Here is a 24,725-nt window from a genome sequence, read left to right as displayed (position 1 = left end):
CTCGAGAACTGACTTCTTCTATGTCCTCTCATCACTATCATCATGCTGGAAGACCAACTTATTTGACACATTCAGATGCCTTGATAAAGCTGCTCAGAGCGGGAATAAAGCCCTAGGAGCGTCCCAGGCTAAGAGATTGTCCATTTGCAAAAGATGCAGTAAATCGCGATCCACGATCTACTCAGGAAACTTCGAGGGCGGTACCAACCTCGTTGTTTGGCATGGAGATGGCAAGCAGGAATTGTTTACTCTATCAATGCATTGCAAAATCGCACTCTCAATTTTCTCTCATATTCTATTATCTAGTAAGTTTCAGACTTGAGCCTTGGCTCCCAATTCCCGTTCCTTCTCCCCATTCTCCGCCATCTCATTTAACGTCTTTTCGGCAACTTTCATAGCATCAACGCCAGCTGGGACACCACAGTATGTTGTCGCATGCAGGATAGCTTCCCGGATTTCAACCTCGCTCAGGCCGTTGTTGCGAGCGCCTCGGATGTGCACCGCCAGCTCTGGCGCACGGTTCAGAGCCATCAGCATGCCGATGTTGAGTAGACTGCGATCACGTCTCTCGAGACCTGGTCGAGTCCAGGCGTATCCCCAGCACCATTCGGTGACCAGTTCTTGGCCAGGACGGGAGAATTCGGTTGACCCGTTCGCGAGGGCTCGGTCGACGTATGTGTCTCCAACAACTTCGCGTCGGACTTTGAGACCTTCTTCGAAGATTTGTTTGTGCAGGTCATTGAGTTTGGCTTCTGTCGACATGATGGATGTAAGGCAGGAAGAAGAGAAGAGAAGGAGAGTTAAGGTGTTTTGGGGGTTGAACGAAGCAACGAAATGTCGTCTTGGGTTGTTTGAAGGGAAATGCAAATGTAGCTTATTATTTTGAGCTTGGGAGTCTCTTGAATATATTTATTACTGACTATTTTCAAAGTTCTTGGTCTTGGGGGAAACCGTTCATGTTCCCCACATCTGTTACCCTTCCCCCAACATTGGGGAAATCGGGGAACATGGTAGGTTTCTTCCCTACTCAGTATTCACTTATTTATGAGAAATCATTACCCCGAAAAGTATAACATAACATCAAATTGTTTTATTTTCCATATCGATATTTAGAATACAGAATGCATGTATAGTGAACCGATCGACTAGACCGGTCACATGAACTTTAGATATCAAAGGGCTATATTCACAGAGATTCATTTATTGAGTAAAGGAATAACAAGCGATGATGGTACGATCATAATAGCTGTAGACATGATACTATCGCCTGGTCTCTTCGACAAAGAAGGGGTGGGGGGTCAGTCAAGAATCCAGTGCAAGCAACCCCAGCTCTTCCTCGACCGATGGAAGCGGCCGGTTTTCCGCCTCCCGAGCCAAATCACGTTTTCGAATATGATCTTGAAGCTGTGCCAGACCTCCTCGACGCTTGCGAAGAATCATATAATGATTTCCGTAATCATCTCTATGCTTGAGCAGCATTTGCAGCGGCACCTCGTAGCATTCGTCAATCTTCAAGTAAGAATATTTCTCTAACTGGGAGATAATCAAAATCTGCTCCGAATTTCTATCGGGGTAGTTTCGAAGCCGAAGTTGGATTGGATAGCGCTCCTTCCTGGTTGGCGAGATCGGGACGTAGTCGCCGCCATCGTCTAACGTCGAAGTAATCTAATGAGATTTAGTAGATGATTAGTCTGTCTCCTCAGCACTTACTGTCATGACTTTGACATAGCGACCCCCATTCTGGGCACCGCTCCGACGACGAGGACCCTATGACGACGCACTATGTGAGGGATGATTGTAGCATCTATGCCTAAATCAAAGCATTCTGAAATGGGCCTGATTGTGTAAATCTTGCCCTGTGCAAGATCTCTTTCGGATGCCATCGCGATTTGATAAAATCTGGGCCTGTTAGTGGAGAGGAATGAACGACGTCGAGCGAGAGGATGATGGCAAGGCGTAAAGCGGGGTAGGGCCATTTCGGAGTACTTCATAACACGCAAGTTGTATAGTATTTCTATCCTTTCATTCATCTCTCGTTCTTCTTTCCTTTCTCGCTTTTGAGGGGCGTTTTCTTCCATAACTCCGAGGTCGAACTTCCCACAAGGTAGTACTAAAAGTGTTCTAAGTATCAAGCTGATAATGCAAGCTACTCTATAACGACTACTTCTTAGAATGTGAACAAAATTCAAACCAAAAATAGATTCAAAAAGTACACCGATAAACAAGATATCAAAGCGGCAATCAAAAAAAAGGCTTCCCTTAAACATCATTAGTATCTATTACTGGCTAAGTCTTTTGATAAAAAGAGTGCATTCAACTAGAATTCTAAACATAGGGAGAAGGGGAAAGGAGAAAAGGATTAGTTAAGGACTAAAGGTATTTATAGGTGAGATACGCTGGCCACTACTCCGATAAGTAATTTCTACCGCATGATTTTCTTGATTAGGACTATTCTGTAAACCCAATTGCCTCCACGAAACAACATGTTGTAACTTGTAAACTCGAAACAATCCCGATCCTTCCTCTTGGAGGCCGCTCTCAATAGGACTCTGCTAACTAGCCCCGAAGAATCGAGCGTGATTTTCTGACCTCTCTTCCCACTCCACATCATGGGCCAATATAACCTCAACACCCTCAGACTCAAGCTGCAAAACCAACTCAATGGTCTTTTCAGCCTGCTTCTTATCTGCATGGATGCAACAGATGTGACCAGACTCATCATGCCATTCTCCAATCTCCCTCTCTCGTCTCATGATACGTCGATCATGGCACGCATCACCAGCTAGGTAAGTATACTTACCTGGACCCGTGCGAGCGAGAATATTAATATGTCCGGGGAGATGACCTGGTGCATCGACTATTAAGACGCTTCCGTCTTGGAAGATATCCATTGTCCGGGGAAGGAACCCATGGGGTATCCATGACTGGCGGAAATCCGGCGTAGCTGCATTGTTGGCAGATTTATCAGTAGGAGAGCCCTTTTCTGTGGCACCGGTTGTAGGTGGGAGCTCGATGGTTCGCGACACAGGCAGCAGATCAGGCTCGAAAAAAGAATGACTTCCACGAAGGGACGAACTGTCTTCTAGTAGAGCCGATGTGCCAGGGCCAACAACGAAGGTGCTTTTATCGAAGGCTTTTGGCTCGCCGATGTGGTCCCAGTGGACCTTGATGACATTTCAGCTGGGTGAATTCACGCTACGATCAATGCATGGGATACATACGTGTGAGTATACCACATAATCGATATCATCTGTCGATAGTCCACCAGCTGCTAAACTTTGTACAACATTCGGTTCCGTAGTCATAGGCTGTCGTGTCTCTAAGTGACGTTGAATTGGGATCGGATAATTGGTGGATGGATGCCGTAGGCCAAGATCGAAAACGATTCGTGTAGTCTTGTTTACTGAGTTGACATGTTGAATCAAAAAGGATAGCGAGGGCACTGTTCGCCTTGCGCTTTCTGAAGAGGGGTGTACGAAGAGACGTTCTGGCAGCGTGAGGTGACCGGCCTGAAGAGCGTGCACTTGCACATAGGGTTCGTTATCAACAGACATGAATGCGAGCCTGAGTGTCAACTACTAATAACAAACAAATACCTAGTCCGAAGTTATGTCCTTTTATTTAACAAGGGTCTTATTGCCCTTAGAGTGGGGAAATTAATGAGTTGGGGATATCTGTGTAAAAATATACCCCAATATTGGAGTAAGGAATCCGAGTCAACCGTACATGCCGTTCCCTGTAGATAGAAGAGATTTATATAGCATCGGGTGGTCCTTCATGTTACATCATACTCGCTCTTCATATATCTCTCCGGTTCTCCCCTCAAAAGCCCTTGGGCGCTTGGTTGTTTATCCTTTCTTTTTTTTACCTCGCACCTTCCATCGAACTTACGAGATTAGTTTTGATCTAAGATTTACCTACCTCTTTGTGTCCAATCTTACACCCACAGGACTCTCAAGATGACGAAGACAAATGCCATTGGGTTTATTGGCCTTGGAAACATGGGTTTCTGGATGGTGACCAACATGGCCAACAAGCTTCCGGTCAATTCCAAGATCTATGTGTTTGATATCGTCCCAACTCTCATGCATGATATCTGCGCGAAATATCCGAATAGGGTCATAGAATGCTCTGGTCCGAAGGAAGTTGCCGACAAATCTGTATGCATTCTTGAATCATTTCCCTTTTCTGTACTTTTCGAGAAGATGACACCAACACGATATGATATAGGATATCATCATCACCATGCTGCCCGAAGGAAGGCACGTCAAGGCAGTTTACATGGGACCGGGTGGAATCTGCTCCAGCGAACTCGGAGAGAAGCTTCTAATTGACTGCTCGACCATCGACACCGGAAGCTTCCTGGAGGTCAAAGACCACATTACCAAGAACTTCCCTAGTACTTCATTCTACGATGCCCCTGTAAGTGGGGGTGTCATCGGAGCGGAGCGAGGAACAATTGCATTCTTTCTCGGCTGTGCAGAAGACGACACCAAGGATATCCAAGAGCTCAGGCAATTGTTCAGCCTGATGGGTAGCAAAGTCATCCAATGTGGCGGCCCCTCTTTCGGACTCGCAGCCAAACTTTCTAACAACTATCTCTCCGGTATGATCGCCATTGTCGCCTCAGAGGCGATGGACATGGGAATGAAGTCCGGACTAGACCCACGAGTCCTGGCCCGGGTTTATGCGGCCGGCACTGCCCAAAACACCATCTGTGATCGTTTCAACCCGGTGCCCGGAATTTGTCCCGATGCGCCAGCCTCAAATGGTTACCAGAACGGTTTCAAGGTCCAGCTTATGAAGAAGGATATTTCGTTGGCTTTGGACATGGCCCGTCGTGTGGGATCGAATAATGTGATGGGGAGTGTGGGATTGCAGACATACAAGGAGGCTAGTGAGGATGAGCGATGCAAGGACCTGGACTCACGGATCGTGTTCCGATACTTGGGTGGGAATGAGAACTGGATGGCTGATTATAAGAACGAGAATTAAGGCTTCAATGTGTACACCCCCGATTCAGAGCGCTACCCCAATTCCTGAGACGGGGCAGTTGGGGAACAAACAGAGGAACTGTAGATGATGGAACGAATATTATACCTGAATCGAACGCAAGTTTTCACTGAATTGAATGATTGTTAAAGTCTAGATGCAACCGCAATCATGTCATTCTTAAAGGTGGTTCATATCAGCTGTCAGCATATCTCGATCATGGGCAGTGTAAATAGACAGAACTGACTCAACCGAGCACACAACTGGCAATTTTCAGAGATATAAAATCAAAGAGAGATTGAGCCCCCAATAATGTGTTTTATCTAAAATGTGTCCTACTAAAGAAAAAAAAGATAAGCCCAAGGTGAGCGCAGTGGAACAAAACGTGAAGATATCCAGGGCGGTCGAGCTTCCCTCACATTTTTATTTTGCGCCACGCCGAGATCTCCAACCGCCATACAACCAACAAAATGGCCGCCCCAGTACCACTAGACCGGGTACCTCCCACAACGGCCGCCTATGTGATCGCAACGGCTATCATTGCAGGTGTGACCGGATACTTCATCGGCCAAGGCTCCTCGCTCAGCCTCTTCAAAGAGAAGAAAGAAGGGTGGCCAAATAGCTACGATGTGAAGGTTCACAGCCACTCCTCCGACGAGGACGAATCAGACTCCGAAGAAGAAGAGACCGACGAGGAAGATGAAGGCAACGGCGAAGAATTGTCCAGCTTCAAGGACAACAGCGAGGAGGTGAAGCTGGTTCTCGTCGTCCGCATGGATCTGGGCATGACCAAAGGTATGTGCTCTACGAACGATCATTCTTCGCATTCATGTTGCAGGCGCTTACAATCTCTTTCTTATAGGCAAAATCGCCGCCCAGTGCGGCCACGCTACCCTCGCTTGCTACAAATACTTCCTCGAATACGCGCCCAACTCGCCTATCCTCAAGAAATGGGAGCGCGGTGGCCAGGCCAAGATCGCATTGCAGGTCAAGTCGGAGGATGAGCTGTTGGTCATGCAGGCTCAGGCTATCAGCCTCGGGCTTTGCACGCGCGTTATTCAGGATGCCGGGCGCACTCAAATCGCAAGTGGCAGCAAGACCGTGCTGGGAGTCTTGGGCCCCAAGAGCGTGGTTGACGGCGTGACGGGACACTTGAAGCTGCTGTAAAGCACACATTGTACATGAGCTTTAGCTGTATTTAAGATAGGCGATGATCATGACGTCGACGAACAGCATTCCAACATTACTGAATCCTTCAAAATTCAGCATGCGCCTCAGCATGCGACACGCGGTGTGGTGCATCATCCATTATAGACGCATAGTGAGAATACGTGTAGCACGTTTCCTAGACAACAGTCCCGCAGAACAAAGTCTTCGCTCAACCTAAAATTCTTTTACAAGATACGAGTTCTATATAAGAGATGTTGGCAAGTCATGGTTATTCCCTAACCTCAGCGGCCAACGGCCAATCGGCAAAGAGATATGAAATATGACGCCGTCCGAAACCAAGCTATCAAGCCGAGCTCACCAGTGGGAGCTCAAGACCCGCGTCACAAGGCACAGACAATTAATCTGAGATCTGTCGACCGGAAACCGTAAAGGCCATCCACGCAAAAAATGATGGCTCCAAGCTCGTCGAAATGCCCAGCTCTCAACCACCACACAGAAACCAGTCAGACTGGAGTCCATGGACAGGAAATCTGGGCACAGATCCGGTTATGGTGAAGAAGAAAAGAGGAAAGAAAAAGCGGGAAGGCTCTTATTTATGTCGCAAGTGGGGCCGCTAATATTTTATGACACTAGGCCTAGATAGGAATAGTGCGATGTGGCCACATCATGTGACCCGATTGCGGTTATCAGGAATCCAGAAGGTCGCGCCGAAGGCCATTACACTACCGTCACCTCCCCTCCTTCTCCACACACCGTCGAAATGGCGGACGCTCTATCCATTGAGCAAAACAACAAGATTCGAGTGGCGCTTGGTCTCAAGCCACTCCCAGTCCCCGGTGCTGGCCCAGAATTCAGAGAAGACGACAGCGAGTCCGGCGAGGAAGAAGACCCTGCCAGTACCATCGAAACACGACAGGCAGAAAGTTACGATAACTGGAAGAAGGTCCAAGATGCCGCCGAAGCGAAACGGAAACGAGACGAAAAAAATGCCGCCATCAAGCGCTTGCGTGATACCGCTCAAAGGAATCTTCAACTCCAAGGATCCACACTAGGCGAGGGGAAAGACGAGGAACTCGATACCAAGGCCTGGTTGGCACAAACCAAGAAACGCCAAAAGAAAATTGAGCAGGGGCGCGCCCAGCGACTCGCCGAAGAACTCGAAGAGCGGGAGCGCCTTGCCGCGGCCGAGTACACTGCAGCGGATCTGGCTGGTATCAAGGTCGGACACTCTGCGGGTGCTTTTGAAGGTGGTGAAGATCACATCCTGACGCTGAAGGACGCCGCGGTGGACGACGACGAAGAGGACGATGAGCTCCAAAACCTCGATTTGGTCGAGAAGGAAAGAACCGAAGAGAAGCTTGAACTCAAGAAGAAAAAGCCCGTCTACGATCCTACAGCAGAAAACCAAGGTATTCTTTCACAATACGACGAGGAGATCGAAGGCAAAAAACGGAAGAGATTTACACTCGACGCCAAAGGCTCGACCGAGGAACGCGAAGCAAAGCGACAGGAAGTTTCCAATCAGTTACGGAAGAACATTATCAGTCTTGACTTTGAGCCGGAAGTGCCGTCCTCAGATTACATGGACATCAGCGAGGTCAAAATTAAGAAGCCCAAGAAGAAGAAGGCCAAAGCTACAAAACAGAGGGCTTTTATGGACGAGGACGAGATTGCTCCGGTTGCGGATTCAACCGATGCGCAAGGGTCCTCGGCCATGGATATTGATTCAAATGGTGGAGTCCCAGTCCCTGCTCGCCGCAAGCCCATCAATGAAGATGTTTCTTTCGTGGATGATGATGATCTTCAAGCTTCTCTTGCGTTGCAACGACGCGCAGCCTTCAAGAAACGCAAGAAGATCAGCCCCGAGGAACTTGCGAAGCAGCTGCGAGAAGAGGAGACTCAGACCCCAATGGAGATTGAAAACTCGGATAACGAAGGCGAGGAGCCTGGCCTTGTTATCGACGAAACATCGGAATTTGTGTCAAATCTACACAAGCCTACACTTCTCGCGCAGGAAGAGAAACCCACTAGAACTACGACCAAGGAGCCTGAAAGTCCCAGCGCAGAGCCCGAAGGAGAGGGCGTGGAAATAGATATGGACCGCTACGGCGATATCGAAGACGAAGAGGAGCTGACCGCGCGCATCAAGCGCGATCAAGAAGCTGCGGCCGAGCCACAACAACTCACCGGCACAGGTCTAGAAGAGGAATCAAGTTTGGACCAGGGTCTGGCTGCTACTCTATCAATGTTGAAGTCGCGTGGCCTGGTCAAAGACAACGACGGCAGCAGCAAAAACGCACTTATGCGCGATCGTCAGCGTTTCTTGGCCGACAAGTCGAACCGCGAGTCCGAAACAGAGCGACGCGCCCGGCAGCAGCGTGAGCGAGACCGTACCTCCGGCAAGCTTGAGCGCATGTCAGCCCGTGAGCGTGAGGAGCACGCACGCTGGGAGAACAAGCAGCGTGACCAACAGGAAGCCCGTCATATGGCCGACGTGTTCAACCGCGAATATAAGCCCGACGTCCAACTGCGGTATGTGGATGAGTTTGGTCGCAACATGAACCAAAAAGAAGCCTTCAAGCAACTCAGTCACCAGTTCCACGGCAAGGGCAGTGGAAAGATGAAGACTGAGAAGCGTCTAAAGAAGATTGAAGATGAAAAGAAGCTCGAGTCTATGAGCACGCTGGACGGTAGCCAGAACACCGGCATGAACACTGTTATGGACACTGCTGCGCGAAAGAATCGCCAAGCTGGTGTTCGCATGGGCTGATGCTTTTTTTTTTTCTCTTTTCACTAGCCAAATACCAATTTTACGATATCCAAAGTCTATCCCAAAAGTCCGAATCGTAGTTATATTTAGTCCAACAGGCAATTGCGTGCGAAGATGGCGGCTATTATATTTAACCGAATTAAGGCGTTCTCATACGGGGAAATACAGTCCATTTTATCTACTCCAACGGTGAGGGGAAATGGTGTGGAGTATAAACAGCCTTGATCAGTTCACCGGAGATTTGGACTTGCCGAGAAAAACATTTGGAGATGGGCTGATGTAGGTCTACGTGTTAGTATCCGTATACAAGGGATATATAGACATGAAAATATTCTACATTCCAGAGTCCAAATGATATACTGAAATATCAATTAGAATATCTAAATCCCTAAAAACAGTAATTGATCCCTGCAATTTAGCCGGAGGATGTAGCCAATCCCATTCGCACATCTCGCCGGGGTTGGTTGTACCTGGTACCTCTGCCGAGGCGCAGTAACATACCAACTGGTAGGTACTCGGTACCATTATCACATGAGTCAGGGCAAAAACATCGGGACTACGTCTCCGATCCTTTTATATTCTTTCTCTCCTCCCCCCGGTTCTTCCCTTTCCCTTTCCAATTCCCAAATCTAGGAGATCTAGGTGTCCTTTTAATTTTTCTTCATCCTTTCTGCCATTATGCTTTCCACTCTCAGAGTCGCCAGCCGGTCGGCTGCCTCCCGCGAGGTCAACATGCGCACTGTCGTGATCGGAGCTAGACACGCCTCAGCTTGGGCCAATGTTCCCCAGGGTCCTCCTGTAAGCTTTGCTGAGCTTGCAATCATTGGATTGGTGGTTTGAAAGGCCAATTCTAACGTAGCTCGGTTCATAGGACGCCATTCTCGGCATCACCGAAGCTTTCAAGGCCGACTCCTTCAAGGAGAAGATCAACCTGGGCGTTGGTGCCTACCGTAAGCCTTGCCCCAAACACTCGCCGCGTTGCGCAATGTATTGGATATTGGATTGCTGACGAGCCATCCTGCTGTTTTAGGTGACGACAAGGGCAAGCCTTACGTTCTGCCCTCCGTCCGCACCGCTGAGGACAAGGTCGTCGCATCGCGCTTGGACAAGGAGTACGCTGGCATCACCGGTATTCCCGCTTTCACCACCGCCGCTGCTGAGCTCGCCTACGGCCCCGACTCCTCCGCCATCAAGGACAACCGCCTCGTCATCACCCAGACCATCTCCGGTACCGGTGCCCTGCGCATTGGCGGTGCTTTCCTCAAGCAGTTCTACCCCGGCGCCAAGAAGATCTACCTCCCCAACCCCAGTTGGGCTAACCACAAGGCTGTCTTCTCCGACTCCGGTCTCGAGGTCGCCCAGTACAGCTACTACAACAAGGACACCATTGGCCTCGACTTCGAGGGTCTGATTGCCGATATCAAGGCCGCCCCCGAGGGCAGCATCATCCTGCTCCACGCTTGCGCTCACAACCCCACCGGTGTCGACCCTACCCAGGCCCAGTGGCGCCAGATCAGCGATGTCATGAAGCAGAAGGGCCACTTCGCCTTCTTCGACATGGCCTACCAGGGCTTTGCCAGCGGTAACGCCGACCAGGATGCCTTTGCTCCCCGCCACTTCGTCGAGCAGGGTCACAACATCGCTCTTTGCCAGAGTTTCGCCAAGAACATGGGTCTCTACGGCGAGCGTGTTGGTGCTTTCTCCCTCGTTTGCGAGAACGCCGAGGAGAAGAAGCGCGTCGATTCGCAGATCAAGATCCTCATTCGTCCCTTCTACTCTAACCCCCCGTCCACGGTGCTCGCATCGCCTCCACCATCATGAACGACCCTGCTCTTAACAAGCAGTGGCTCGGTGAGGTCGAGGGCATGGCTACCCGCATCATCGAGATGCGCTCTCTTCTCCGCACCAACCTCGAGAAGCTCGGCAGCAAGCACGACTGGTCCCACATCACCAGCCAGGTAAGGAGCGAAAACTGATTCTGATTCACTATGGTCCCAATGACTGACATGATATCTAGATCGGCATGTTCGCCTACACTGGCCTGAAGCCCGAGCAGATGGACGCCCTTGCCAAGGAGGTAAGATTTATATCCGCTTACTTTCCCCAGTTTGATTCCTAACAATATTCCTAGCACTCCGTCTACGCTACCAAGGACGGCCGTATCTCCGTCGCTGGTATCACCTCCGGAAACGTTGAGAGACTCGCTGAGTCCATCTTCAAGGTTACCGGTTAAATTTAAAATCGCCTAGAAAGGGAATTTTGAAGGATATACGATAAAACGAATGTTGGGGAGTGAGAAAAACCGGGCCTGGATTTCCGGTGCTTTGAAATCCCGGCCCCTTTGTACTGATATCTACTGTCTCTGTTTCATATTTAGCATGTCCGTTTCAACGGGGATTTTGGATTCATCTTTGACCTATTTCTCTTGTTCCAGTATAAAAGTACTCTATAAACTCATGGTAGTCTTCATCTGTACTGCACATCCAGCTCTCTCGCCCGCTCCTCAATCTGCCCCCAAACCTCCTCTCTCGCAATAATATGCACCCACCAGTTCCCAACGCTATCCTTCCCAGTAACAGTCACCATATTCCGTGGCCCATTCCCATCCAACGGTTCCGGTCCCGCTGTATTAACATAAGAGGGCCTACAAGGTATAAATTCCTCCCCAGTCTGACCTCCGACAACCGCACCTCCAAAATCAACCCCAAAGAACCCAGCCCTCTGCCAATTGGTACAGGAAATACCAAGCTGTCTAGGATGACCAGCAAGTGGCAAACACCCCATCTCGCGAAGCGTCTTCTTCCGCAACGCTGTACGTGCGAGAACCTGCTCCTTCGTCCGCTGCGTCTCTAGCGCAGATCGGATCTTCATTGCAACAGGACCCAACCGGCACTCGAAACCCGTGCCGTGATACCAGTCTCCAAACTCGCGTGCCTCGAAGTCAGAACAGGATGGCATTATCGCGTTCCCGATGTACACCCCCGGAGACGAGAGGCCAAGTATAGAGCGAATGTCGAAGATATTCGAAATCTGGACTGGAGCGTGTCGGCTGGGATTCTGAGCTGTGACGAGGAGTGTTGAGATCAACGCGAGGAGGATATCGCTTTCGCTGACGAATGGCCGAGGCTGGGCTTTGGCCTGCTCGTCATTCTGGATATTTGTGCTTATTTTGCCATTTTCTTCTAGCTCCTGTATCTCCTGCAGTGCCCTCTCTCTCAACTCGTCCACATATTTCCCAGGAATCATAAGGACTTTATCCTCAACCCTCGGAAACCAGAACTTCTCCCACCAGCCCACAAGAGCAAATCGCAGCAGTAAAATCTTTCCGAATATAATTCCTGCAATTGTTGGTTTCTCGGACACGGCTTCGGTATGTGATTCTATGAGGTCTTCATCGAACCCGAGGAACGGGGGGATGTCTTCTTCGCGGCTTGATAGTACCGCTGTCCATGCATGCAGGAGTGAAGATAGACCCATTGCATCCATGAGAGTGTGTTGGAATGTCAATGTGAGCAGCGTTGCGTCGTTGAAGAGGACTGTATGGATGACCAGCTGCGGGATGTCCGTTTGTAGCCAATCTGCTATGCCGGTGGGTGCATTTTTGTGGCGCACGAGAGGGGAGTACTTGGTCATGCCGTCTAGAACGCGGACTTTGGTATTTTTGTCCAATTGTGCAGAAGAGGGCATCTCTGATGCTAGAGGATGGGCTTTTATACTGCCGTCATGTTCCTCGGCTGTGAATATGAAGCCTGGTCGGTCTTTGGTGAATTTGGCCGGGAGGTGGTAAACCAATTTACCCGAATTCTGGTATATGGGCTTAGCTATTGGGACTTTGGCTTTCATCAACTTTCTGGATATTTGGCACTCACGTCTAGTCGTAGACGAGCTCCGAGTTTTCGCCAGTTGTCGATCTCGAGTAGACGGCTTAGAGAATTGCGAAGTCTCTCTGGATCAAGTTCTTTGTCGAATCGGAGTGTGACATTCATGCCTATTGCTCTGGTATGAGGGACATCATCCCAGAAATGGAATGGAATGATTGTATCCGTGGAGGGTGAAGATGCAGTTTGGCTGGGTAAACTCATGATGGGGTTTCGAGATTTGAATATGCGATCAAGTCGAATATGAAAATGACTTAATTTGAAGAGACTGCTCCTGTAGAATAGATTGTCTTGTCAAGTGCCAATATTATCTCAACTGGATATTATCAAGTGCCATCTAAATGCCTATCGACTTGAATGATAACCACGTGGAACAGAGGATGTAGTCATCTATATTCAGGGATGAGTTGACTCTAGTTATTTCTGGATTATAACTTGCTGAATTGGAGAAAAGAGAGGGGAATGTGAGAAGCCAGAGTAAGCCCTAGTCCTAGGTTGCATGATTAGCCAGTTAGCGCCTGGGCATTGTAATTCCGAACCAAGGCCTTGCTCTTTTGGGCGTAGACTATATATTGGTATTTACTTAGCTTTCAGATGATAACATTCAGATGTCCTTTCAGATGTAGGCGCTATAGTAGCCAATATACCTAATTAGCTTACTAGGTAAGGCTCTAGGGTATAGGCGCCTACTAGCGGAGGTTGCTCTAATCTCTTCGGAAATGTACATTTTTGTCAATCCATTTGGTAACTGCCAACGATGTCGTACTGCCAATGAGATTCCATTTTGACAAGGACTTCTGCACTCGGGTTGAAGAATTTCGTACACAGAATTAACAGCTCGTGATTTGATATAACCTGTAATAGCTGCTCATCTGTCCTCCCATCGTCGAGTGCTTTTGAATGCACTTCAGGTCATTCCAGTCCAGAAGATTACATTGCCATCAATAGGGCATTTGGAAGGCAAGTCGGTAAGGGCAGTCCAAAAGAGCTGACTTGGGCAGAGCCTTGCTGTAAGTGGATAATGCTTTTTGTTGGTAGGGCTTGTCGATCATGTCTAGGGAAGTCTTGGAAAGCCTTGACCTGGTACCCATTTTATTGGTCCTAATATGGCATTTGTATGTAAGTGAAACTAGATCATAGTGCATATACGCCATTCGCTACTTACGGTTGGCTGTAGTGCGATCGCACATCTCCCAAACTGGGCATGGATAGAGTCACATAGCGTGATTTCATTAGAGGTATCGTTGAACCACTTTTCCACATGCTTCTACTTGCCCTTGTTGAATACGGGGAAAGCAGCGATAATCAACCATTGTTTTCAAACTCCGGTCGGTGCATCTAGCATTCATTACCATATGATCATTTATACACCGAGGTTATAATACTTGAGGTCTTATCCACGACGCTTAACAATATGGGATTATGTGCGCACCTTCAGTCTGTCCGAAATTGATGTCCTCTGGGTGGGTCAACTCCTAGTGTTCGATGTCCAGGTCCCCAATTATCACGCGACGATTGCTGTCTCATTTGAGAGAAAGACGCTAGCACTTTGCGTCTTGGGCTTCTAGTTGGTTTAGAAAATATTAAGGGGAATATTTCTTGAGAAAGATTGTGAAATCGAATGGGAGAAAAAAAAAGATGAGGGGAGTCTATGGAAGAAACAGGAAAAAGGCAGTTGCATTCCACACCAACTAGAAACATTAGAAATACATAATCCATCTACTCAATACTCTAATCAACACATAGCCAGAATCCATCTAGTTCACTGTGTAAATACTCTGGAGTGCCTTCACCGCGAATGCCGTCGTCACGCCTCTGTTTCCAAGCCTCCTACTGGACCCCGGGATGAGATACATCAACGAAGGTCCCCAGCCTCCATCCTTGCACTGGGAAGCAGTCAAAGCATCAATATCAGGGCGATTCGCGATTCCAAGCGAATTGCATACACACAGTCGCATGGCCAAACACAGTGCATCTCCTTCGGCACCGATCCGCTCAATAACCCGCGTCCGAAGAAGGCCCTCAAATCGGTCTCTTAAGATCTGATCATTAGACCGGGAGAGGAGTCGATCCATGTAATACAAGAACCACTCCGGGGTAGTGTAGTATCGAGTGCCGTTCATATAGGCCCTATTGAGGAGAATGTCGTAGATCCAGTTCAGAGTTTCTGGCAGCTGGTAGCCTCTTTCGTACATGCAGAAAAGTGTGAGAATATTGAGACAGATCACTGCGTCAACCCTGGGGCGTGAGGTATCCAGGTAAAACTGTAGACCATCTTCGTCAGCTATATAGTAAAAGGGTCATTATATATGATGACTCTCTAACCTTTAGCAAGCCATCCTCGTCAACGTTATTCAGCATTTCATCCAGCATGGAATTCACTATGGAAGATTCGTAGGGCATCGATGCCAAGGCTAAAGAGGTAGTATCAAGGTCGTCCGGGTAGGTTTCTGTGGTGAACTTTGCTGCGCCTAAGGGATGATAATTAGCTTCAGGTTTGCTCGTTCACTCCAAAATAGTGCAACTCACCCGTAAAAAAGTTCCAAAATCTAGGTGGACGACTCAATGACACCAGTGAGCTAGTCAAGAAAATCTTGTTAACTCTGTGGACGCGTTTATCCAGGGAGTAACACATACCTATTACCCGTCGTATCCAGTATCAAAAGCTGAGAGTAGTTTTCTTCTACCACCTCTCCTCGATCTGTGGTCGAGAGGTGCTGGCCAGCATTAGCCTGGAGGAATGCCTGGCCTCGCTCTACCGGATTACCAGTCATGTTCATGAGACTCCGCATGAGATTCTCGCCATCGGTAAACACAATTCCTTTGATGCCCATAGCAGAAGCCGCTAGGACATTCTCCGCCCGATCATCCACGAAAATGGTGTCTCGAGGTACAGCACCACTGGCCCCCAGCATGTGGCGGTAGAACCGCATACTTGGTTTGCGGGTGCCCACTGTGGCAGAGGGAAAGCAGTAGTCGAAAAGGGACCAGAAATCCTTTCCCCACAGTTGCTGAAGAGCCAAGTAGTCTGGGCTGGAGATGTTCGATGCGAGAATGAACACCACTTTGCCACCCATGGCCTTTTTGAAATCCAGGAGACTTGCCACAAGATTTCGATCGTAATCAGCAATTGTACGGCCTTTCCTTATGGCCATCGCAAGATCATCTGCTTGGAAACCATATTCATCCGCTAGTTTTTGGTAACACTCTTTCTCTGAGAGCTTTCCACATTCATAGGCCATCCATGTCGATGTAGAGACAAGCCTTTTCACCGATACAGAAGATGTGTGGGTATTCAGCTGCACCTGACCAAACTTTGGATGGAAAAGTACACCTCCGAGGTCCAGAACCAGGTTGATGGGACTAACAGTGAGTGGTGGGGATCGAGTCATCTCAGAAATAATAACGCTTGTGAGGAGGAAAAAATATAGTAAACAACCTGGAGCACATTGCCGGGTGTGTCGTGATCTATATATACTTTTCCCCGTCCCCAAAACGAGATCAAGGGCGTTAACCTCATATCCAAAGGTGTGTTGGAAGTATGTAGGATAGAGCCGAGGTAAGCAAATTGTGTACCCCAAGGCTGTATACAGCCAGCGCCTTGCTTCGATCTGACTAGTCTATGTGAAGTACTACATGCATATACCTACTTCTTGAGGTCATCCCTCCATGTGCACACCGCTCTTTCCACGCGTCTATTAAGTACGTGGAGCATGTATACAGCGGGTTCTAGAAGCCATCGCGGGATTTGGACAGAAAATTGATAAGGTATGTACAGCCGGGGCCGCCCCCTTGCCCCGGGATCTCTAGAGCTGCAGCCACTTAGGCATCAATAATACAATAGAGGTTAATAAAAACTTGATTTCACAATAAATGCTACCATAGATACGTACAAGTGTAAAATTTACTTAGATGTCTTATACAACATTAGGCAATACGGCCACTAAGAAAGGGATTAAATATAGAGAATTCCTACTAATTTCTTAACCCATTTCGTCCTTCTATGTTGATATAGTGTAGCTAGCGGTTTATATAGTCCTAGAAACTTTCAAGGCTACATTGCCGGAGAAATTTCCTGGTTTAAATAATCTTATCTATAAATAGATCTAGATTCATTGGGGTTTGCATCCTTGCATCTTGACATAAGTCCTCCGTACTATCAACGTGTTCATCAACCATTCTGACGCTCTACGGATCGACCTTGGAACGAGTCTTATATCGTGTGGCTGATGCTACAGCCTAACTCTCAACCATTTTCGCCATTTCCAACTGCCACCAAGTATCTCCTACCACCGCACAATTGGCAATTATACCACAATATGCCGATGCTCCAGCTAATCACGCTTGTGAGTACCCTCTGTCTCTCGATCTTGACAAACCGTTTATATCTTTACTTTTCCAGGGAGTCTTAATATATGCTATCTGGACGGTAATCTACAATCGATACGTTCACTCGCTCAGCCAGTATCCAGGCCCCTTTCTGGCATCCATCTCGAGGCTCCCCCATGCCAGCGCCTACATTAGCGGCCGACTACACACCTACGCCAAAAGCCTCCACGAGCAGTACGGTGATGTTGTCCGGATCGCTCCCGATGAGCTGAGCTTTCGAACAGAGCAAGCGTGGAAGGATATCTACGGGTTTTCAACAAATTTCCCAAAGGACCCGCGGTTTTTCAATGTTGCAAAAAACGGCGTTTCCAATATCGGAGTTTCTCCCACAGACGATATCCACCGTCGTCAGCGGCGAGTACTAGCTAGTGCCTTCTCTGACACGGCGCTGAAGTATCAAGAGCATCTACTCCAGGGATACGTCGATACCCTCATAAAGAAGCTGCACGAGGAGGCCAGTGCTAGATCTACAGTCGATCTGGTGGAATGGTACACCTACACGACGTTCGATTTCATGGCCGAATACGTGTACGGCGAATCACTTTCATGCCTCGAAGACGCCCGCTACCATCCTTTTGTCTCTATGCAATTTGCATCGGTCAAGGCGTGGACTATCCTCAGCATGTCCAAGTATCTCCCTCTACTGTCATATCCGATCAAAGCCATCGCGCTTTATCTCTATCGTGACTTGTTCCGCACTCGAGCGGCGAACGTCACCTTTACTGCCTCGAAGATTTCTCAACGGATGGAAAGGGGTCAGGATCCATCCACCCCAGACTATCTCTCTCATGTGAATTCCAAACAAAGTCTGAAAGCGAAAATGTCCGAGGAAGAAATAAGTGCTAATGCCAGCTTTCTCATGGTTGCTGGCAGTGAGACCACAGCAACTAGTTTGTCAGGATGTACTTTCCTGATATTAGATAGTCCAGATGTCCACCGGAAACTGGTATCAGAGATCCGCTCTCGATTCCAATCCTCCTCGGAGATCACGTTTGCCTCGGTGGCTACTCTCCCTTATCTTGATGCCGTCCTGCAAGAATCCCTGCGCATGTACCCACCAGCGCCGCTTGGGATGCCACGAGTCGTCCCCGAAGGCGGCGCTACGATTGTTGGCAAATTTGTGCCTGGAAAAGTCAGGATCCAACACCTCCGTCAAGCTCTCTTTCTAACCACTGTTATAGACTGCTGTTTCCGTTCCACACTACGCTTCCTACCGATCACCAACCAAATTTACTCAGGCACACCGATTTTTGCCAGAGCGATGGCTAATGGAAGAAGATGAGAAATATTCCGGTGACGATAAGGACATCATACGGCCATTCTCGGATGGTCCTCGAGGCTGCCTTGGGCAGAGGTATGTGGAGATTTCAATTCTCCCCTAAGAACAATTACAAGGTTGGAAGTATTAACCAGCATATAGTTTAGCAAAAGCCGAGATGAAGCTGATTCTCGTAAATATTCTATGGCGATTTGACCTACACCTCTCCCCGGAGTGTTCCCAATGGGCTGATCAGAAAGCTTTTGTCGTATGGGCCAAGAAGCCACTACTGACAAAGCTTGTTATACGATAGTTGGGTTGAGATGTTTACAGTAGGAGGGTGATAACTATTCGGTCAAATCTATCTAATATTGAAATATAATAATAGGTCTGAAACTAGATAAAGTTTGTAGCCCTTTTCATGATACAGGTTTCTCAGCAGTCAATGTTTATCTTGTTTCCTGGCTTTCTTTCCTTTTTTTTTTTTTTTTTTTTGCAGCAAAGACTGTGATAGCCATGTAAATTCTGCACAGTCGGATGACACGCGTTTACTCAATAATAATATTAAATCCAAATCCCGATGCACATGCGTTAGAAAGGCATCTAGCGTGATGTGGTCGACCCGACGGGGCCGCTGCAAGGGGCAGCTATGATGTACCTATGAGGGGACAATATCGGGGGCGACTGCATGCCCAGGCAGTTGGAGTGGCGAATTATGATTGGAAATGTGAAGTGTATTGTTGCTAAAGTGGCAGGTAGAAGAACAATTTTGAAAAGTCAACAATTATTAAGAATCTGTCACTTTCGAGGTAATATGCAACCCAAGTGAAATTTGTCCAGTTTCCTTTCCCATAACGCCAATTGCGCCATAATATCCGTTTTTTTAGAAAGTCAAATGAATTAGTATCCCAGCATTCCACTGACGCCCATATCTGCGCCGCCACCTGTGGGGCCAACAGAGGGGCAGATACAGCCTGGTGGCGCGTTTGGGGCAGAGTATGGGTACCACTCCGGGGACGGAGAGGGAGTAACAGATCGGCCCATGACACGGGCTAAGATACCGGTAGGTGTACCAGCGGGACCCTGGCTTGCACTCAGAAGGCCGAAGCGGAGAAAGGCTTCGGAGAGTGTAACGATGATTGAAATGATGATCAGGACAATAATGATCCAGGTTTGGTCTATAATGTGGTCAGTTGAGAGGCTAGGGAGTGAAGAGAATATCAAAACATACGGGAAGTGCGGCTGTCGGCAATCGAGTCGGACAAGATCTCCGCAAGATCAAGGAATACTCGGCATCTCTCGTTGAGGACCTGAATACGTGGTTTGATCTCCAGATACTCGCGCACGGCGATGTAGAGCGGGTAAAGGGTTGGCTCGCTCTCCCAGAAGAAGTTGGGGACATCGAGCATATTAGACGCTGGTGGAAAATATTAGTATGGAACAAAGTCTCTTCTCTCAAAATGACCCGTAGTGGAGATTGGGAACTTACAAAGGTTGACCTCAACACGACTCTTAAACAATCGACCTAAGATCCGGAAAACTTCTTCACGCTTCATGCCCAGTTGCCCTGAAACAGCAAGACGTCTGGGAACATCTTTAGCGTCCGCCATCTGTCGGGCCATGACTTCCTCGAAGAAGCACAGTTTGGTGCTCTGTGCAATACCATGGCTAATAGCGAGTTTGATCATATGGTCGCCACTGCGAAGAGTGATCATGTCGTTATAAACACGTGGGCGCGAGATCTCGGTTGAATACTCGAAATGGAATTCTTCAGTCTCAAAGTCTTCCTCGTCAAGAGGCATCGTGGCCAGAGGAGTGGGGATGCCGGTTGCGGATGATGTCGCAAAGGCCAAATCTGCCAGCAGGTCTTTCTCCTGTCGCTCGGTAAAGTTCCAGAAGACGACGACGCCATAGCTGAAGACGAACATCTCAGCAACATTGTATAACGTCCGAGCTGGGGCTTGCGGTATCGAAGCCGGCGGTGTTGAGGACGAGGGTGTAGTGGCTGGCAGGGAAGGACGATCTCGAATCAAAGTGTGGCTGTCGTCCGTGCTGTGCCTTCGGCGACGGACTGCAGGTTCAGGCGAAGATTGCCGAGCTTCTTCATTGCTATCTTGTTGCGGGATATGCTGCAACCCATCGACACTTTCACCGGAGCTGGCAGCATGCTCATGGCCATTGGTGTGGCCAAGAACTTCTTCAGCGATGCGATTCAAGAATTCCTCACGGTTTTCCTCCCGAGAATCAAGATCATGGCTCTCAGACTGTCGCGGTGACGCTTCATAATGGTGCTCATCCTCTGGACGATTGTGTCCACCAACCGAATGCTCCTCCGTCTCAAGCATGTACTCATCATGATAATCACGAAGTTCATTTCGTTCAATCTCCTCGTCCAAAAGCGACTTGCCACCAGGGTATTTCAACACAGGGCTACTCCGCAGACGATACCCCTCATGGCCCGGCAAAAGAGGGAGATGATACGCGGTGTACAGACAATCATCATAAAGCTTTGTTCGCCCACCATGCTGCTCTTTAACAAAAGCAGCAAGCGATCCCATCTTATAAGCCTGGGCCGTACAGTACGCCGTAACACGCGCAAGCTTCTCCGTCCGTCGCGCCTTCGGCAACCGCTCGGCATAACTCTTCGCGCGCTCAGGCGCAACGCGTCGTTTTTTCAAGACTTCTTCCTGGGCCAAAAGGGGTGCAAGATCATTATCGACGTCGAAATCACCACCATGTCGCTTTGACATAAGCAATTGGTGTCTAATCCTTTCGGGGTCGACATTTTTCTCCTCAGCCAGTCGCGCGACAAGCTCCTCGTCCACGAGGTCCGCACCATCGGAGTCATCGTCGTCTTCTTCAGTTTCGCCCTCCTCTATCTCGCCGGTGTCAGGCAGAAGAACCAGCTTCTCGCTGACTTTTGTCGTTCGAGGCGGGAGTCGCGGTTGCGCGGCAAGTCGGCCCATCGTGCCACCGGATGCTGCCACTGCGCTTGAACTGCTACTGCCGGCGCTAGTTATTAAGCCTCCAGCTGCGGAGGCAAGGCGGCGTGACCGTGATATGGGTGGTGGGCCGCGCTGCTGCATTGAAGGGACGTCGGAGGCGTATTGGAGAACGTTGTCGACGGTGATGAATCGGGTTGCGGGCGAGCGGCGCCGACGGGGTGCTTGAGGCTGTTGCTGGTCTCGGGAATCTGTGACCTGTATTGGAAATATGTGTTAGTTGATCTTGGCTCGTACGGTTGATTTGATAGTCAATCCCACCAAAACGGTTGGGCTGCGCTGGCTAGTCCCCCGTCCTCGGGCCGGGGGGGTCATTGTCAAACGAGCTTAAAATAGGCACTTGAGTATCCCTTTAATGATTATTTGCTGGCACTTGACAACATAGAAGCAATAACTGGCCGTGGGTGTAATAATTGCTATGTATGATGCTCCGAGCCAGCAAGTTCAAATGGCCTCAAAGCTAAGCCTAACTAGGAATAGCTTACTGAGCGACCAAATGACGTCTCCTGTTGCAATCACGTGCATCTTGATTCACCAATCCCGTGACATTGCCACGTGTTATACCGCCCAAGGAGACAGGGCCCACCATACCTTATTCGGACTAGCAGATGGCAGATGGCGTTTTGGTCGATCTGGGGTAAAAGTGAAGATCGACCGGAAACTGGTTCCATTGTTTATTGGCTCAAAAAATGAGACTGAAGTACTGATATTTCATTGATATGTGAGGTTTCATTGTTTTCAAAATTTTGGCTGTCCACGAGTAAATGTTTATGTTGATTGGTAACCTGGCTATCGCGAAAGCAGAGTGCTACTTTAGAACATGACAAAAATTTGGGTCATAAGAATATGAATTGCTATGGTAAAGATGAACAAGATGATAATAAACATACAAACGCCGGGCCTGTTGGTTGAGCTGGCACTCTGTCGAGTGCGGTATGATCACCATGCAAAGGGGACAAAAATGAAGAACGAAATTAAATTACGAATGAAGGCCATCACGAAGCTGTCGATCTTCCTCCCAGATTTCCTTCTTCATGCGCTGCAGATGAGTGTGTTGCTTTTGCAGCTTGTCGAGGTCCACCTGGGGCGGGTTGGGGAGAGCTGCAAGGGAATCATGCAGGTTGCGGTACTTTGTGTAAAAGTTCTTGAATTTCTGAGACTTCTCCCGCAGCTGCTGTCGAAGAATCTCGTAGCTCATTGGTGGAGATGCACTGCCAGTGCTGCCACCGCTGGAGGAGCTGATCGCTCGGCGTCGCTTGGCTTCCAGGTTTCCGTTAGGACGTCCGGCCTGGGCCACAGACAATTGATCGGACTCAGCCTTGCGCTTCAATGGGTTGGTGGTAGAGGAGGTGGCCTTCGTGATGCCGTTGGCTTGGGAAGTAGTTTTGACGGTTTTGCCAGCAGCAGGGGCTATACGGCCCACTTTGGTGGTTTTGGCCAGCTGGGATATGAGAGGAGAGGATGAGGATGAACCGGAGGATTGGTTCTGGCTGTCAGATCGGTTGCGGCTGCTACTGGCAGCATCGGAAACATTGGCAGGAGGAGAGGAGCCGAGTGGAGACGGCTTCTGCGGCGAAGTAGAGGGTCGAGAGGGAGGACGCTTAGAAGCTGTAACTTTAGTGACCGGTTTGGATGGTTCAAGCTTAGGTGCTTCAAGCTTAGGCTTCGGTGCCTCAGCTTTAGCCTTCGGGGCGGGAGCAGATGGGACTGAAGTAGTCTCGGTGCGGGGCTTGGCCGGTGCCTTGATTTTCGGTGCTGGGGGCTTCGAACTGGATGGAGTCCGCTTGTGCTCCTTCGGTTGCTGCTTGGGTGCAGGTGTAGGCGCGGGAGCGGGAGCCGCAGGGGGGACATCAGGCATGTCGGTATCATCATCTTCATCCGAACTGTGGACGAACTCCGCAGACTTGATCTTGCTGTCCACTTTGACTGGGGCCTTCCCACCCGTCTTCTTCGTAACCCGTCCGGTCAGGGTGCTGTTGGTATTCTTCGTTTTGGTGGGTCGCTTGGTCACGTCTTTGTCACGAGCCTTTTGCGAGGCCGAAGTAGTCTTGGTAGCAGGCGCGGGTCCCTTGGTGGCGTGGTCGGTCTCATTGTCCTTGCCCGAGTCCTCTCCGCTGGCTTTGGCGAGTGGACCGGCAGGTTTCTGGGGTGGGCCAGTACGAAGGTTCAAACGCGAAAGGCACTTTCCCTTGCCTCGTTCCCCCTTTGGAAGAAGTGTTTGCCAAAGTTTGTCGGATCGAGAGATGCGCATGCGATCGAAGGCAGAAATAGAATTCTCAATGGCTTCCTTCCGGTCCTCCTCGGTGTAATTGAAACCAAACAAATCCAGATCCTTGTAGACTTTGTCCTTGAGATTGTATTTCTCGGGGTTGATTCGGTTCACGACCCCGAATTTCTCGCCGAGGGCGATGCAGTCTTCGACGGTGGAGCGGGTTTGGCGGGCAAGAAACTTGGCCGATACGGCGCGGACGGCGAGAAGGTGAATGAAGGGAATCTTGAGGGCATCAAGCCTTGCACGATCTTTGCTTTGCATCACTGGGGCAGATGTTGGAGTCATTGCGAGAGAGGGAGATTTGGGAGCACCCAAGACAGGACTTGCAGTGAGAGAACGATTGGCAGCAGTCTTGAGGAAGCGGTCTTTCTCAAGTTCAACTTTGGTGGTGGGACCTTTGTAGCCTGCCTTGCTGCCTCGTAGAGCCTTCAACTCATCCGGATGTGAGATGATGTGAGTTTTCTTCGACTCCTTCCCTCTCTCATGAGCATTTAATTTTTCCTCTAAATCTGCCAGCGCCTGATCGGTGGCCGCCGTAGCATTTTTAGCCTTTTCAACCTCAAGGCTATGACTTAGAACCCCTGTGAAATACAGTGTCTCTTTATCGGAGGAGCTATGGTAGATCTCAGATCGGTGTGTTTCGGGGTACGCATGGAACATTTGAGTTTTGCCTCCATAGTGAAGTGATGGGTGTTTTCCCAGCCGGACTCGAGCCGGTTGATCCTTCCGTAGGCTCTCAATCAGATCATCGAGAGTGCTCTGCACCAAATTCAACCGCATGATCTGATTTGGCTTCACCGAAGGATCACCGGACTGATCTCCGAGGTGGAGAGACAGCCCGGCCTGGGGAATATTCAAAGCGGTCGACATTATGTGAGTTGAGGAGAGGTCAAGGTCGGAGGGAGGAAGTGAGAGAGATTCGAGGTGAGCAGGGTCGGATGGCAGCGTGAGAGCTGCAGGTCAGGCGGCCAACTGCAGGGAGTGAGGTAAAACC

The 24,725-nt window shown here is 49.2% G+C and overlaps 12 protein-coding genes across 12 annotated transcripts; 5 read left to right on the top strand and 7 right to left on the bottom strand.

Moving 5' to 3' along the window:
- Nucleotides 1-312: 312 nt before the first annotated feature.
- Nucleotides 313-762, bottom strand: N7517_001414 (4-carboxymuconolactone decarboxylase; the record flags this gene model as incomplete). Its single annotated transcript, XM_056719144.1, has 1 exon — nt 313-762. The coding sequence occupies one exon, from the start codon at nt 760-762 to the stop codon at nt 313-315; it is 450 nt and encodes a 149-aa protein (XP_056583279.1).
- A 540-nt stretch (nt 763-1,302) lies between these two features.
- Nucleotides 1,303-1,883, bottom strand: N7517_001413 (uncharacterized protein; the record flags this gene model as incomplete). The annotated part of the gene is made up of 2 exons (XM_056719143.1): nt 1,303-1,665; nt 1,782-1,883. 2 exons carry the CDS (start codon nt 1,881-1,883, stop codon nt 1,303-1,305), a joined length of 465 nt encoding a protein of 154 aa, XP_056583278.1.
- A 669-nt stretch (nt 1,884-2,552) lies between these two features.
- N7517_001412 (MBL fold metallo-hydrolase) lies at nt 2,553-3,554 on the bottom strand (the record flags this gene model as incomplete). Its single annotated transcript, XM_056719142.1, has 2 exons — nt 2,553-3,164; nt 3,222-3,554. 2 exons carry the CDS (start codon nt 3,552-3,554, stop codon nt 2,553-2,555), a joined length of 945 nt encoding a protein of 314 aa, XP_056583277.1.
- Nucleotides 3,555-3,959: 405 nt separating this feature from the next.
- On the top strand, nt 3,960-4,995 carry N7517_001411 (uncharacterized protein; the record flags this gene model as incomplete). Its single annotated transcript, XM_056719141.1, has 2 exons — nt 3,960-4,160; nt 4,231-4,995. 2 exons carry the CDS (start codon nt 3,960-3,962, stop codon nt 4,993-4,995), a joined length of 966 nt encoding a protein of 321 aa, XP_056583276.1.
- A 467-nt stretch (nt 4,996-5,462) lies between these two features.
- On the top strand, nt 5,463-6,159 carry N7517_001410 (aminoacyl-tRNA hydrolase PTH2; the record flags this gene model as incomplete). Its single annotated transcript, XM_056719140.1, has 2 exons — nt 5,463-5,787; nt 5,855-6,159. The coding sequence occupies 2 exons, from the start codon at nt 5,463-5,465 to the stop codon at nt 6,157-6,159; spliced, it is 630 nt and encodes a 209-aa protein (XP_056583275.1).
- Nucleotides 6,160-6,922: 763 nt separating this feature from the next.
- Nucleotides 6,923-8,932, top strand: N7517_001409 (U4/U6-U5 snRNP complex subunit SNU66; the record flags this gene model as incomplete). The annotated part of the gene is made up of 1 exon (XM_056719139.1): nt 6,923-8,932. The coding sequence occupies one exon, from the start codon at nt 6,923-6,925 to the stop codon at nt 8,930-8,932; it is 2,010 nt and encodes a 669-aa protein (XP_056583274.1).
- A 669-nt stretch (nt 8,933-9,601) lies between these two features.
- Nucleotides 9,602-11,235, top strand: N7517_001408 (Pyridoxal phosphate-dependent transferase major region subdomain 1). The gene is made up of 6 exons (XM_056719138.1): nt 9,602-9,730; nt 9,804-9,882; nt 9,963-10,726; nt 10,774-10,890; nt 10,950-11,009; nt 11,064-11,235. The coding sequence occupies exons 1-6, from the start codon at nt 9,611-9,613 to the stop codon at nt 11,163-11,165; spliced, it is 1,242 nt and encodes a 413-aa protein (XP_056583273.1). The 5' UTR covers nt 9,602-9,610; the 3' UTR covers nt 11,166-11,235.
- Nucleotides 11,236-11,398: 163 nt separating this feature from the next.
- N7517_001407 (Transferase) lies at nt 11,399-13,014 on the bottom strand (the record flags this gene model as incomplete). Its single annotated transcript, XM_056719137.1, has 2 exons — nt 11,399-12,736; nt 12,802-13,014. 2 exons carry the CDS (start codon nt 13,012-13,014, stop codon nt 11,399-11,401), a joined length of 1,551 nt encoding a protein of 516 aa, XP_056583272.1.
- Nucleotides 13,015-14,567: 1,553 nt separating this feature from the next.
- Nucleotides 14,568-16,202, bottom strand: N7517_001406 (HAD-superfamily hydrolase subfamily IA variant 3; the record flags this gene model as incomplete). The annotated part of the gene is made up of 4 exons (XM_056719136.1): nt 14,568-15,074; nt 15,136-15,281; nt 15,340-15,389; nt 15,448-16,202. 4 exons carry the CDS (start codon nt 16,200-16,202, stop codon nt 14,568-14,570), a joined length of 1,458 nt encoding a protein of 485 aa, XP_056583271.1.
- Nucleotides 16,203-17,129: 927 nt separating this feature from the next.
- On the top strand, nt 17,130-18,770 carry N7517_001405 (cytochrome P450; the record flags this gene model as incomplete). Its single annotated transcript, XM_056719135.1, has 4 exons — nt 17,130-17,156; nt 17,213-18,331; nt 18,381-18,553; nt 18,620-18,770. 4 exons carry the CDS (start codon nt 17,130-17,132, stop codon nt 18,768-18,770), a joined length of 1,470 nt encoding a protein of 489 aa, XP_056583270.1.
- Nucleotides 18,771-19,357: 587 nt separating this feature from the next.
- Nucleotides 19,358-21,774, bottom strand: N7517_001404 (RMD1 family protein; the record flags this gene model as incomplete). The annotated part of the gene is made up of 4 exons (XM_056719134.1): nt 19,358-19,635; nt 19,689-19,874; nt 19,947-21,657; nt 21,721-21,774. 4 exons carry the CDS (start codon nt 21,772-21,774, stop codon nt 19,358-19,360), a joined length of 2,229 nt encoding a protein of 742 aa, XP_056583269.1.
- A 664-nt stretch (nt 21,775-22,438) lies between these two features.
- N7517_001403 (uncharacterized protein) lies at nt 22,439-24,601 on the bottom strand (the record flags this gene model as incomplete). The annotated part of the gene is made up of 1 exon (XM_056719133.1): nt 22,439-24,601. The coding sequence occupies one exon, from the start codon at nt 24,599-24,601 to the stop codon at nt 22,439-22,441; it is 2,163 nt and encodes a 720-aa protein (XP_056583268.1).
- Between the last annotated feature and the right edge of the window lie 124 nt (nt 24,602-24,725).

This window comes from Penicillium concentricum (genome assembly GCF_028827145.1).
Source record: "Penicillium concentricum strain IBT 3081 chromosome Unknown utg000001l_segment0_segment0, whole genome shotgun sequence".
Taxonomy (NCBI): Eukaryota; Fungi; Ascomycota; class Eurotiomycetes; order Eurotiales; family Aspergillaceae; genus Penicillium; species Penicillium concentricum.
This window is presented reverse-complemented; position numbering and strand designations above follow the sequence as displayed.

Excerpts from the sequence above, each read along its gene's own strand:
- N7517_001408 (XM_056719138.1), top strand. The coding sequence starts at position 9,611 with ATGCTTTCCACTCTCAGAGTCGCCAGCCGGTCGGCTGCCTCCCGCGAG. Across the intron at positions 9,883-9,962 it reads CCTGGGCGTTGGTGCCTACC|GTGACGACAAGGGCAAGCCT; the intron begins GTAAGCCTTGCC and ends CTGCTGTTTTAG. Across the intron at positions 10,727-10,773 it reads ACTCTAACCCCCCGTCCACG|CAGTGGCTCGGTGAGGTCGA; the intron begins GTGCTCGCATCG and ends GCTCTTAACAAG.